Source organism: Argopecten irradians, chromosome 11, assembly GCF_041381155.1.
Source record: "Argopecten irradians isolate NY chromosome 11, Ai_NY, whole genome shotgun sequence".
Taxonomy (NCBI): domain Eukaryota; kingdom Metazoa; phylum Mollusca; class Bivalvia; order Pectinida; family Pectinidae; genus Argopecten; species Argopecten irradians.
In genome coordinates this window covers 5553113-5568733 of record NC_091144.1, presented here as the reverse complement: position 1 = coordinate 5568733, position 15621 = coordinate 5553113, and the positions used below count along the sequence as shown (strand labels likewise).

The window sequence follows — 15621 nt, the reverse complement described above, 5'->3', positions numbered from 1 at the left end:
TTCCTTGATTAGAACAAACCTACACCCTTCCTTGGTTAGAACAAACCTACACCCTTCCTTGGTTAGGACAAACCTCCACCCTTCCTTGGTTAGGACAAACCTCCACCCTTCCTTGGTTAGGACAAACCTCCACCCTTCCTTGGTTAGGACAAACCTCAACCCTTTCTTGGTTAGGACAAACCTTCACCCTTTCTTGGTTAGGACAAACCTTCACCCTTCCTTGATTAGGACAAACCTTCACCCTTCCTTGGTTAGGACAAACCTTCACCCTTTCTTGGTTAGGACAAACCTCCACCCTTATTTGATTAGGACAAACCTCCACCCTTCCTTGATTAGAACAAACCTTCACCCTTCCTTGGTTAGGACAAACCTCCACCCTTCCTTGATTAGGACAAACCTTCACTCTTATTTTATTAGGACAAACCTTCACTCTTATTTGATTAGGACAAACCTACACCCTTCCTTGGTTAGGACAAACCTTCACCCTTCCTTGGTTAGGACAAACCTTCACTCTTATTTGATTAGGACAAACCTACACCCTTCCTTGATTAGAACAAACCTTCACCCTTCCTTGGTTAGGACAAACCTCCAACCTTATTTGATTAGGACAAACCTTCACCCTTTCTTGGTTAGGACAAACCTTCACCCTTATTTGATTAGGACAAACCTCCATCCTTTCTTGGTTAGGACAAACCTTCACCCTTCCTTGGTTAGGACAAACCTCCACCCTTCCTTGATTAGGACAAACCTTCACCCTTCCTTGATTAGGACAAACCTTCACCCTTTCTTGGTTAGGACAAACCTCCACCCTTATTTGATTAGGACAAACCTCCACCCTTCCTTGATTAGAACAAACCTTCACCCTTCCTTGATTAGGACAAACCTACACCCTTTCTTGGTTAGGACAAACCTCCACCCTTATTTGATTAGGACAAACCTCCACCCTTCCTTGATTAGAACAAACCTACACCCTTTCTTGGTTAGGACAAACCTACACCCCTTTCTTGGTTAGGACAAACCTCCACCCTTATTTGATTAGGACAAACCTCCACCCTTCCTTGATTAGAACAAACCTACACCCTTTCTTGGTTAGGACAAACCTTCACCCTTTCTTGGTTAGGACAAACCTCCACCCTTTCTTGATTAGGACAAACCTTCACCCTTCCTTGATTAGGACAAACCTACACCCTTTCTTGGTTAGGACAAACCTCCACCCTTATTTGATTAGGACAAACCTCCACCCTTCCTTGATTAGAACAAACCTTCATCCTTCCTTGATTAGGACAAACCTACACCCTTTCTTGGTTAGGACAAACCTTCACCCTTTCTTGGTTAGGACAAACCTCCACCCTTCCTTGGTTAGAACAAACCTTCACCCTTCCTTGATTAGGACAAACCTCCACCCTTCCTTGATTAGAACAAACCTCCACCCTTCCTTGATTAGAACAAACCTACACCCTTTCTTGGTTAGGACCAACCTCCACCCTTATTTGATTAAGACAAACCTCCACCCTTCCTTGATTAGAACAAACCTTCACCCTTCCTTGGTTAGGACAAACCTCCACCCTTCCTTGATTAGAACAAACCTCCACCCTTCCTTGATTAGAACAAACCTTCACCCTTCCTTGGTTAGGACAAACCTCCACCCTTCCTTGGTTAGGACAAACCTACACCCTTCCTTGATTAGGACAAACCTACACCCTTCCTTGGTTAGGACAAACCTCCACCCATCCTTGGTTAGAATAAGCCTACCCCTTCAATTGTTAGGACAAATATGCCCCCTTCCATGTCTAGGGCCAATATAACGCTTCCTAAGTGTCATCTTTCCTTCATTGGTTAGGAGAAACATACTCCATGGCTTCTTATTAAGTAAATTAAATCGAAACACATATACCAGAAATAACGCTGAAACAATGTAAATATCATATAAAACATGGAGAAACGATAAATACCGGGGTTTCGCAACACCAAATGGAGTACTATTGGCGTCGATTAGTCCCGCCTTCCGATGTTACGCCACAAAATTACTTCAAGACATGACGTTGTAATCACTTAACCCCTTAACTCCCAACTACGCATTTCTACGCATTTTCGTGTCGGTGTTAGAAAAATCGCAATATCTCCCTTATTTGTTGAGCTATTGGGATACTGTTTACATCCTGTAAAACTACAGATAATAGCCGACAACTTTTGTTCTGAGAAAAAATTCATATGGCATCGTCATTTTTCTCTTTCAATGAGTTAAAATTTCATGCCAACTTAATTCCGAGCATTTTTAAATTGTTGACGTCGTGTGTCAGACGGCGAAATCGCCGGAGCGAAGATTCGACATTGTATCTCGAATTATGCAACAAGTAGCAAGAAATAATACTTGTATTTCACGGATTTTGTAGTTGATAATGTCAATTTTATGTGTGACTAATTATATTGAAAGAAATTCGTTCTAACATTATTTTTTCTCGTAGCATTAGTACATGTAATAAGTACCATGTGTACTACACAGTAAACTTCGACGAAATCCTAATACAAAATAAGCAAAATATCCATTTACCATACATACCAAGAAAGCCGAGAAACCACTGGTCAAAATACACAAATTTGTAATTCATTACATGCCGAAATAAGTTTTCTATTGCCTCTACAAATCTGCTAGTAGTTTCGACGGAAATCGCGGTCCGGTACAATTTCTAATATGTTGACGTCATCGGTACAAAACAAGCACCTGTGCGAGGAAGATGGGCATCGATTCTGAGTTGATTTTCTCAAACGATATAAATATAAGATAAAATTTACACAAGAAATATATTAAATTTATCATTAGAATAATGAATTTTAAAACATTGTTTGACTAAGAACAAGAATTATATGATGCTGACGACAGCGATATCTATTTATAGTAGTAGGGTATTTCCTGACCGGGACAGCCACTTTCGATTTACAACACGGGCCCACGTGCAGAATGTATGTGGACATTTTACCTAAATCGTTACCAAAACAACATGACCAACCTTCTGATTAGGATATTCAACAAACAAACTTTGTAGTGATATCGACGTTATTGATGATACAAGCCTACATAACAGTTGTTATGAACTTACATTGACAGCTGAATTATACTGTAGTGTAACTGCACCAAGGATTCCAAGGCACATTTATGTTGAGTAAGTATATTTGAATTTCTCTTTACAAAAATATACAAAATGCATTATCAGGTTGTAATTCTAGAGCAAAATTCATAAGCATGAATTGCACTGTGATATCATTCATTGTATATAAAGTATAGCATGTTTCATATTATAAATATAGGTACCCCCCCCCCCACACACACACACACTATTTGTCTGTGGGCCTATTGGAATACCATAACATCTGTGTGTATGGGTTTGTGTGAGTAATTATTACATGAATGAAAAGGCTCTGTCATTTTACAAATAAATTCTACAGATTTAGAACATAATTTGACCAATATACAGTGTACATATGTTGTGGTCACAATCTATTTCCACCCTTACATGTAGATGTAAATGTATAGTGTTACTGCACATTCAAGTTGCTAAAATGGTGTTAACATGCATATGTTTGATATGTTTTTGTTCAAATTCAAGCAATACATGAACATTTATTGTCATGTCAGATTTTGTTCTAAAATGGAATGTACAACAAATATAAATAATTAAGTAGCAGATATACAGTGCATATACACAATTGTATATGGTTTCAGTTATATTTTATGTATAACTGGTAAGATGTATAAGTACTGTGTACATGGACCATGTATACATTTGTAGGTGGTATTCAAACTTGAAGTTGATCAACCCCTCAGTTCAAGGTTTACATACATGTACTTCAATGATCTGTCTCTTCATTATTTACTATAGAATACCAGAAATTGATACCCAGAGGATTTATGTACTAGAAAAACATATTATATTACATTAGTTAAATTGTGAAGAAAAAGATAAAATAAAATTCATGTAATCTGCACCTGATGCTCAGAGTAACCAGAGTTTCTTCTATCTCTAACACCACATAATAGACATTCTATAGTATGATATGTCACTTCACTTAGTCTGGCAATAGATCTAGAGTCATTGGAACCAGAATAATCTTGCTATGCAGATGGAAACTGGAATGGTGATTTTATTTTTTATTTTAAACATTTTAAGAGATTCTATACCTGAACTTTATATATATCTACAATATTGTCAAGACATAACACATAGATGTATAGACACTGCAGTGTATCTACAATATGGACTATTCATAAAACATACTTGTATAGATACTGCAGTGTATCTACAATATTGACAGTACATAAAACATGCATGTTAAGTGTATCTACAATCTAAATAAGACATAAAACATACAATATACATTTACATGTAGATACTGCTGTATGGTCAATACATATACATGTATGTAGACACTGCAGTGTATCTACAATAAGGTCAATGCATAAAACATGCATGTATAGACACTGCAGTGTATATACAATAATTATAAGGTAAAGACATAACACATACTTGTTTGTAGACAACGTATACAATGTATCTATAATATGGTACATATAAAGACATAATACACAAGTATGTGTATTACATGGTGTCTACAATAATGGCAAAGTATATCACACATATACACACGAATATGCACGCTGCATTTTGTTTGTAAATGCATGCATGTATATTTGGGGGAAAGTGGGGGTTCCTAAGGCCATATAAACTTGTCTTTTTGGTTATGAAGCAATATAGGACCGGACATAGAACACACAGATAATAAATGATGAATAGAGATGGGTTTTTTTTCTATCAATATCAGATATGTACATGCAAATCATCGTGAGTGCATGTAAAAGTAAAATACACAATTTTTGTCCATGAAAGCACACTTGTCTACTTGTCTTTTACTCTGAATTGATTTATTTTGTTGATGGATATTGATACTTTTGTGTGGATAAATTAAAGAAACTGACACTATATAAATGGATAAATAGTTGCCTTGTTAACTTAAAATTACTGCAGTATACGTATGTCTTGCATTGCATTTTTTCGCTGAGTACATATATATTTAGACATCTTATCTAAACATCTTGATTTGGGAGAACACACGCATACCTATTTGTAAGCCGTCTTGCTACGATGACAAAGGAAATGATTGATATGAAATAATGTTATACTGGTGGTTGTTGGCGTTCCAAAAAAATGAATTGATCTGAGTATGAATATAAATATTTAATGTTGTAAACAGTAACATGTCAAACAAACAATTTTGCAACACAATACATTTTTTTCTATGTGTTATTCGACTGAAACCCATGGAAATGGTTCTATCAGCGCAAAACTGCATTTTTTCATAGTTTATATTTTGGTTGCCATGGTAACATTTTTTACGCAAAAAAATAATAATTTGATACTCATTCTGGCCACGTCCTCTTTTGAAATTAATATGAAAGTTAAAAGATTACTAAGCCTGATATATAAATTAAACTTTCTGTAGTTGAAGCAAGACAGGTAAAACACTAATTTTAACATTTTCAAAAATCTTCGGTTTTAAATGTTGTTGGTTACCATGGTAACATTCAAAATTAAATTGAAATTATGGCTTTCAATAAAATTTTCAACCCTTCTGCAATAATATACTTGATGATCAGGTTGATAAATGGACATTTAGATAAGTTTCGTTATCTTAAGAGTGATAAATGTAGGAAACTTTAACTTTTTTGTCAGATTCCAAAGTTTCGGTTGCCATGGTAACATAATTAATGTGAAAACATTATTTTTCTTACAAAATTTGAAAAGGTTGTGATCTAAAGTTTCTAAATATATATGGGTTGATTACCAAAATTGTTGATGCAAAAGGGTGAAAAATCACTTTGAAAGAAAATGTCGGATTTTCGGGAACTCTGCTAAAAATTCTTGGGAGTTAAGGGGTTAAAGGAAGAGCTAATAGAAGTAAATGACAGATGCCTTAGCAGCTTGTGTATTAGGTAAATTTAGTCTATCGTATAAATACATGGGTATTATAGTATCACGTTTGTTCTCGTTTGAATATCCAGTGTCCGGCTCTTTAATATTTTTTGCATATATCACTAGATTGTAATATGCATATACATCCTGGAGCGTTTTTCATTGGCTAGAAAACCATTAACCATTGTGACGATATGGCTTTAATTGACGTCAGTAAACAATAATATCACGTCATGATTCTAGGATGTAGTAACAAAATGACGATCTCCGCTGAATTTTCGCAACACATTTTGACGTTAAGATTATTTGCAAAGCTTACGTTCATTTAAAACGAGATTTTATGAAATTCGTTATTTTTTTTGTTCTTCTTAACACCCTTTAAGATCTTACATGGAATATTTGATTATTCAATTAAAATAGAAAATGAAAGTGTCATACGAAAGCCAGGAAATATGGCTCCAGCGGATCAGTGCAATTAATCACTAGCATACCGTGAGGACGCTACAAGCCTTTCCTCCACACAACATACGATATTCCCCAATCAGGCGTTTGTCACAGTGATGACGTCATTCTCCACACGTCCATTTACCAGGAACAAGTAATTTGATTGACTGTAACATTCACATTAAATGGTGTTTCTATTCATAAAACCGTGCAAACAACTAGTCATGCAACCCAAATCTAAAACATCATGAAACATTAATTATTGATATAATCGATGATTTTTAATTTTGTCAATTTACAATGAACAATGCATAATGACTTGGCTGAAATATTTCATTAATTACTTATTTAAAGGGGAAAAACGAATATCTGGACAAGAATAAAATAAAAAAAACTAACAAAGACAGGGCGCATGTTAAAAAGTATAGATGAGCTTGTAGACACCACCACAACTACATACCTACAACGAGCAGTGAACCAGACACTCAGGAAGTGGGAGCGCTTCGATACTAGGTCACCAAGCATGTCATACAAGCATTACACTGTCATGTCGCATTATCGTTTAATTTCACATTGGATCAATGTGATAATGTGTTTTCTATCAGATCTCCACATCAGTAGACACCAAACATGTAATTAACATACGTGGTATTTCGGAGCCCATCGTTATACATTCTCTGGCTATATTTGACTATTTGGCGTTACAAGTAAATGGTCCGAATAATATAGCGTCTACAACATGAACGTTAAAAATGATACGTTCAAAAATATATAAAAAAGTGGAAGGAGAAGCGAACCCCGGTGTTATTTACGAGTGTGATCATATTTCGCATATTTTTTGGGTAATAAGAGTCTGATTAAAATAATCGCCACAAAAAAGTTTCAATCACTGTATAATGATTCTATTTTATGACTTAAAACTACTGCGAAATAGAATCGCCAGGGGAAAGCCGTTGGACATAAGATACAAAATAAAAGTAAAGTATGTTATATGTGGGTTCACCTTCCTATTTTTTGAGTTGTGATAGGGTCAGTTTGACGATATCTTATGTATTCTTTTATTTGCCACAGTTCCTCAAATTGTGTTTATTCCTTATACGTACCACATAATGTTGGTCTATCAGAAGACACCAGGAAATGAATCACAAACGCAATGTTTCACTGAGAAAAAAATATTGCTTTGATTCAAATGATTCAGAAAATACATAAATGTTTATTATTTAATTATGTTTCAACGTAAATTGTGCTACATTTGTTATTAATATTTATTTCTACATGCTGTGGCAAATATGATGTTCTTTGATTAGGTAGGAAAAGCCGCCCTAAGATGTTACTACTAATTGTACAATGGTGATCGACCATAGAAAACAGCAAGAGGGGAGCATGAAAGCAAAATGATGACAGGAAATAATTCAAAACATACTCCATGTCAAGTATTTACAAAATAAGCGAACTAACGACCAAAGCATTCAATATATATTGCACTATAATACCTCCAAATCTGCTCTCCGAACTGCACTATAAAGATATCACGATTTTCATGGTACGATATTTACAAACGTGTTCAAGTTAGGTCATGCATCATATCGCAGATTAATTCATTGTTTTAGTGGAATTCACAAAAGAAATTCGAAATAAAAGGATTGGACCATTTAACGTGATTTCGTAGATTAGTGTATTAGAGACATCACAAGATATTTTCATTTGATGTTTAACTTTCCAGCACGATCTAGTTTTTACACATTTATTGTGTGCTTTGTTCAATGTATCTTCATTTTACGCTTAAGAGGCTCATCACCCATACGGGCCATGAATGGAAGTGGTTGAAACTTAACTTTACGTTAGTATGATTGTATGTGTGTTTAAGGAGAAACATCCTGTTCCGCATTTAAAAAAGTCCTTTTAATTAATATCAAAGCATTTTTCCAGTAGGTGTATCTAAACACCATATTATATACCTGCCCACCTTGCATTGGTATGAAATAGCCAGAGGCATTCCGGAAACCACGTGTATCCAACAACAGAACGCCGGCACGTGTACAAACGTCAATTGTAGACGTAACCATATTTGGAGCTAGGCTTGATTCTTGGCTTGGTTTAAGGTAATAGTTTGGTGGGAAATCCAAGAAAATGCAAGGGTGACCGAATGCCGACAGGGATGGATAAGGTGAGTATAAAAGGAGAGCAGAAAATTGAGATTTCATTGTTTTATCTATCAACATTACTGCACCATGGCGATGCTTGCTCTTTGTATGTATTTATAGTAATTATTTAGAAGAACCTTTCATTTCATTGGTATTTTACATGTACATCAGCACTTGTAGCTTCTATTCTCTATTGATTTGCAAATAATACAATGAGTTGGAAATTATTCCAAGTTTTCACTGATAATTCAGGATATGGCTATATATTTTATGAAAAATAATTTGCTCTAAAATATCCATCTGCTATGAATATGGATTGAAAAGAGATAACGTCTCCATATCATTATTATTGAATAGTACTGTTTGATGATGCAAATAATGAGACAAAACATCATTTATGTTTTTATAAACCCCGCAAAAAATATTTCGATATGAGAAATGTATGGAAAATGCTTGATCAAGAACATTAGACAATATTTAATTACAGGTTTCGTATTTTTTTTTATAAGATTCACTTTAACACACACTATTGTTTCATCGACAGCGACCGGATTAAGTAAACTGTTGCTGATATTCTTGATATACCAATTCGGAACTGGAAATGCCAGTGACAGTGACAATGTCAGTTTTTGTGGTGGACACGGTGGTGATGGGACATTGACTACAGAGATCCCATTGGCTACAGCACGCGCGGAGAGTGTTTCCCTGTCAGAGGTGTCACAACGACTAGTCATAAAATGTCAATATATCGCCGACACAACGAAAAATCTGAAATCGCAATATGTAAGTAATAAAAAAATCATGAATTTTCATTACGAACATGGATACTTTAATATAATGTATTTATGGCCCCGGTCGCAGTGTGATATGAAGGCTTATTTACCTGAAGGTGTGATATTTCCGGAGGCCTTGCCCGGGGGGAGGAGAAATATTACATCCGAGGATAAATCAACCTCCATATCACACTGCTACCGGGGACATAAGTTATTTATACCGAAAATAATGGGCGATTTGCTATTATTTGGTAACTTTTAATTCAAATAAGGGGAAATGGCGTATTACGCAATCAATAGGACGTACACCACAGAGTATGATGAATTTTATATTGATATACAGTATCATCAGGTAAACTATTCAGATAAAGTAAAGGGTCGAGAAGCGGAGGGTCATTCATATTTTACATTTCAAATACAAGCAAAACAGTTCGTAAAAGAGCATAAATAAATACGAACAATACCGTTACGTATTGTTTGAATGATCTCTTCAACTGCGTAGTATACTAATAAAACAAATACAATTATATCGATACTTACAAATTTATCCTGCATTGCCATGCGTTGGATTTAGAATATGAAAGGATTTTATATAGTTTAAATCATCAATAACTCTATTATATGGAAATGTTATCACAGAACATTGATATTGTTCTGATATCTGCTTCTAATATATCATTATAGTCATGATGTTTTGGTGGATGTCATCAAATGCAATGGAAAAATATGATCAATGAGAAGTTTTCTTTCAAATAATTTATATTCATTGTTTATTTAAATATTGTTTAAACTAAATGGTTTTATTTGATTTCAGGCTGTCAATAAGATACAGGACTCTAGTCTGCTTGCACTGCTGCATTCTTCGTCACGGTTGACTGGCTTCCCCCCTAATCCCACCGAAACCACGGTACGTTTCTTATGTAGTATAACAAAGAACATTTAAGTGATTCAAAACACGTTTAACGTACAATTCAATTTCAACAAATTTTATTTCATACAAAACATAAAAAGTGATAAAAAAACCCATGCTAAGTCTATACACGTTCAACGTACCATTCGCTCCTACAACTGATCTTTGCTTTGTTGATGGGTAGGTGATACCGTTACGAATAGTTACGAATTGATCGAAGTATTAACATACGTTTTTGTTGATGGGTAGGTGATACTGTTACGAATAGTTACGAATTGATCGAAGTATTAAGATACGTTTCAATAACAGTAGGAATTTCAAAAATCGTACTTATCTTTGCCTTCAACACTATACCGATTAAGAAGCTCTATTTCATTTCAAATTACACAAAAGTACACGTTTTTTTATTGTGCGGCAATTTTTCGTTTGTTTGTATAAAAAAAGTAAAAATGTTATATACCACATTGTGACGTCTAAAGAAAATGACCAATGAAAAGAATTTTTATCGGGGAAAAGGATGTACTCTCTCTTAAGTATGAAATGTTCTCATGTAAAAGCCGTAAGCACGTCGGCTGAAGCATTTCTCTTCGTTTGAAATATGTACGATATGATCTGGTTTGAAATATATAAATATAGGTTATATATGAAATAGCTAAACAATTGTCGAATTATCAATAAAAAAATAATAACATATACAAGAATTAATAAAGTTACAACCTCAACCTACACATATATCATCTGTCTACATTACTATTTATAATTGGTAGTTAATCGACCCGGAATTACAAAAATGAACGTTCTTGCTTGTAGTATAGGTAAACCGTAAATATCTCATCTAACTTGTGGTTTTACTGTGAATGGCTCCGAGCTTGTATCGTACCATCGGTATGTTTAAAGGTAGGAGTGAAATGTATTTAATTTACGGGGGCAAAGTTGTCTTATAGTGTCGTGTAGGCTGGTTTAACCTTTCAAAGTTCATGTAGGGAGTAAAACGCTAGCTTAGCCTATAACGCAGTTTAACGACCGTAACATGATCAATGGTTAGTATCTATGATACCTAAAAATAAATCTCGCTCTTAGTGTGTAAATTAGTCAGCTGCTTTTTTTTTTGTTTTTTTTTGTTTCCTAATATTTGTACATCATGGAAAAATTGTACTTTTCAGCATATAATATACATCTTATATGAATCAACTACATGTCTTTACCAATTGGTAATACACTATACCATATTACATTTGTACTTACGCTATAATATTCAAAATATATATTCCCCACACTTTTTGAAATATTGAATGCTAGTTGACCTTCAAATACAAATGCGATTTTTTATTAAATGACACAAATATGGCCTATATATATGAAACCTATATACATACATGATGACTACCATGGCATGACTAATTGCAGCAATTTATTTGATATGTACAAATTCTGCATTTTGTCCCAAAAACGTATACTTCTTTGCATCTTTTATGTAACCACAAACACATTAAAAAATCCCTATATAATATAGCTAGCTATAATATAGACATTTCCTACACCACGGTTGTAATTCAATATGCTTGCAAAATAAAACGCCTTGCCCTGTACACGAATCTTAGCCAATGATTTGTACAGATATGTAAATCGGGGATATTCTCCATTGATAGTTTCAGGGGCGTAGGAAGCGGGGGGGGGGGGGGGGGGGGGGGGGGGGGGGGGGGGGGGGGGCACTGCCCCCCCGTTCCCCAGGACGGGGGGGCAAACATGTCTTTTTGCCCCCCCATTTTCGCCGACTGAAATTTTCTAAAAATGCTTATTTGAAAGGAAAAAGGGTCCTCCTGCACATTTTTCGTACTTCATTCTAGAAAATTTTCCGCTGCGCGACGCATTTCCTAAAACGTTCAAGCATATAATGTCAAACCTTAAATAGTGAAAATTCAATACACACGAATATTAGACTAAACATGTCCATCAAGGGATTCTATGTACTATTTAAAAAAATGTCTCTTAAAAGATCAATTTGTTTATGTCTTAGCGAGACAATTAATTCATTTAGTAGGGTTGCATAATGTTATGACGACACAATTATCATTTCTAAATGCAGGTAGCTTTAAATCGAAAAATTACCATGTTGAGAACGCTTTATAATCATTAAAATACATCGTAAAACTCATCTCAGCCATTCTAAATCGTAATTTTTTTTCCCGGGGGAGACCCCCGGACCCCCTAACACCAAATTCTCGCGCCTTTGGGCGCTTGCAAATTCATCAAAATGCATCGTAAAACTCATCTAAGCCATTCTAAATGGTAATTTTTTTCCCGGGGGAAACCCCCGGACCCACCAAACACCAAAATCTCGCGCTTTCGGGCGCTCGCAAATTCATCAAAACTCATTTAAGCTGTTCTAAATCATAATATTTTTCCCGGGGGAGGCCCCGGACCCCCCAAACACCAAAATCTCGCGCTTTCAGGCGCTCGCAAAATCATCAAAATACACTGTAAAACTCATCTCAGTCATTCTAAATTACAATATTTTTCCCGGGGGTCACCCTCAGACCCCTAAAACCCCAAAATCTCGCGCCTTCGGCGCTCACACGCTAATTTGGCCAATTTGCGTATTCGTTAATTTCCTTTTAGCGACCCCACTGTCTATAGATGTGTACAAGGATTAAATTTAATGATATATGAAAAATGTACATAAAGCATACATGGGTTGGAGTTGAATTAATCTCCTCCTGTAGGTTCGGCGGGGGGGGGGGGGGGGGGGGTTTACAAAATATTGAGGACCTTTGCCCCCCCATTACGTTTCATCTTCCTACGCCACTGAGTTTGTAGTTGTCATAGTAGGTAACCATTCTAACATGCATAAATTAAACAAGTGTGAAAAATTTGTCAATATTGACAAGAAGATTTTCACCGAGTTTTAATTATTAGGTTAATACTTAACTAGATGGGTTAACGGTTGAACGGTCTGTATCTCTAGGGCAGGTTATTGGCATTGACACGTTTAGAAATATTATCTGATCATATGCATATATATAGCTGTCGTTACGTCAGAAATGATCAAATGCTGTTTGGTGCCATTCTCTTTAAACTTTTCTGACGTAAGCAGATATGCTATTTTAGGATACAGGTATCACTTTAATCCAGCAATATACACGTTATATAGCAAGCTAAAAGTGTGCTGATCATGTTTCCATTTTAGGTCCCATTAAATTGCAATAGCATATTCTCCGTTATGTAATTATAAGCCTTCAGACTAACAGGATGCAGTGTTATATTATCAATAATTATCACAGTCAGACTAACAGGATGCAGTGTTATATTATCAATAATTATCACAGTAGTAGATCAGAATCACCATTATGTGTGGATGGGAATAATTAAAACTATTTTGGTGTATGGTAGGTATACTAGAGTATTAGGGACATTTATACGATAACTACCTAGATGCATTGTACAATGTAAATTCCACGACCATTGACATTCAATCACATCACCTGAAGGATGACCGAGGACAAAAACTCAAGTGTGTTTATACCGTATTTAAGTCCGAGTTCAGTTCTATTGTATTTCGCCACTTTGTCATCTCCAGTCATATCAATGACATAACGACAAATTAAATCGTCTATTCCATTTCAGACGAGGGATTATAGTATACAAAGGAGATAGTTCTTTTGTTTTTTTTTAATTTGCTACATGTGCAATAGCTGTCATATTTTGTCTATTTTAACAGGTGAATGCTACTTTGTTACATAACTTCGAAGGCTTACAGAAAATATTGGCGTTCGTCAGATTAGCGAAGAAAAACGAATTTTCTCTCGTGTACAAAAGGGGTATCAGTACGATTATGAATCAAGTGAAGGGGATCCTCTGTGAATTGTCTATATTGCTGAAGAGTCGAGGTATACCAGTGGAACGGATCCAGGTTCGAATGCCGAGCAGTTATAAAACTATGTCACAGACCTCGCGGTATTCCTGGCTCTATATACTACTACGTGACGTTCTAGGGTTCTTCGAAGAAAGTGTTCACCTGTATCAGTCATATAGCTGATAACATCTCTAGATTAACGAACGAGGATTCCTCTGAATTGAAGAGTTGTCTCCTCGAGGTTTTGAGTTACACGTCATGAGTTAAATTTTTGTCGTTGTCGCACAAATTCGTGACGTAATTTGCATTTTAAAAATGGCGTTATTTAGTTGTGAAAGGGTTACACGTGGTAACAGTTAACTAGGTTGATTATGAGAAGGTTTAAATGATGCTAGCTTAATATGTGTTGTCATGGAAACGAATGAAACAGAATGACACTTTTACTCAAATCCCGATGAAATCCAGGATTGTATGCGTATCTATGTTTATTTATAAGAATGAAAGAAAATATTTAAATTTGTCATTATCATATCTATCTATTCAAACAAACATTCATTGATGCTTTTCAAATGTCCTCATAAATCATAATTATTTAAGTTTCAGTAATTTATTTTGTCATTTAGCAAAGCTGATTATAACATTACTAATTTATTATACGACAAAATTATTTACGATTATATTTATTGTTTAATGATATTAACTAATACACCAACATTATTTCATGAAAGATTAGATATCATAAAATACTTTCGTGAAATATTTATGATGTTTATGAATTGTTGTACATGTAGGAAAGAAAACCATTGACCAAATATATCTGCTATTGTTTGCAGAATCATTAATTGATTATATATGTTACTTGTGTATACGTAATAAAATGACGTTTTCCCACAATTTAATATAAATTTGTTTGTTTTAGTTTAAAAATCATAAGCATTTTTATTTTGCGCTATTTATTTGTTTTAATGATATTAAAGTGAACAGTCGGGCAAGGATGGCTAAAGTCGGTAAAAATGGTGTGAATGTATCCAGTATAATTTCTTATGAAATAGAAAAATGAAAATTTCTCGTCAAAATCTATCTGCGCACGAAGAAATTAATTTTAAGTATAGGAATCCTAAAACGTCCTTCCGGCTGACTATGTCCGTGGTTACATTTCCACGCAGCCTCGCTTTCAATGCTTTCAACCTTTCTTTATTTCAATGGTCAGAACTGGGAAACGTAAGCAGAACTTGACCGTCGTATTAATATGCGAGAACTTTTGGAAGGCCAATGAACGCATTTAGACTGGTTTTCTTCGCCCGACTATTCACTTTAAACATTTCACTTTATTTTACTATTAAATTATTTTGTGATATTTTAGATTTATGTTATATTTTATACCATTGTTTTTTTATAATACAACAGTAAAAACAAATTTTTATTAACATCATTATACAGTAAAAAACGATGAACACGAACCTCAGTGGACCGACGACATCACTTCGTTATAAGTATATAGTTCGCTATATACATGTAACACACAACTGAT

At 34.9% G+C, this 15621-nt stretch overlaps 1 protein-coding gene across 1 annotated transcript; it reads left to right on the top strand.

Moving 5' to 3' along the window:
* The first annotated feature begins 2964 nt into the window (after nucleotides 1-2964).
* Nucleotides 2965-15404, top strand: LOC138334352 (uncharacterized). The gene is made up of 4 exons (XM_069283012.1): nucleotides 2965-3161; nucleotides 9099-9337; nucleotides 10142-10234; nucleotides 13956-15404. The coding sequence occupies exons 1-4, from the start codon at nucleotides 3155-3157 to the stop codon at nucleotides 14271-14273; spliced, it is 657 nt and encodes a 218-aa protein (XP_069139113.1). The 5' UTR covers nucleotides 2965-3154; the 3' UTR covers nucleotides 14274-15404.
* Nucleotides 15405-15621: the final 217 nt, after the last annotated feature.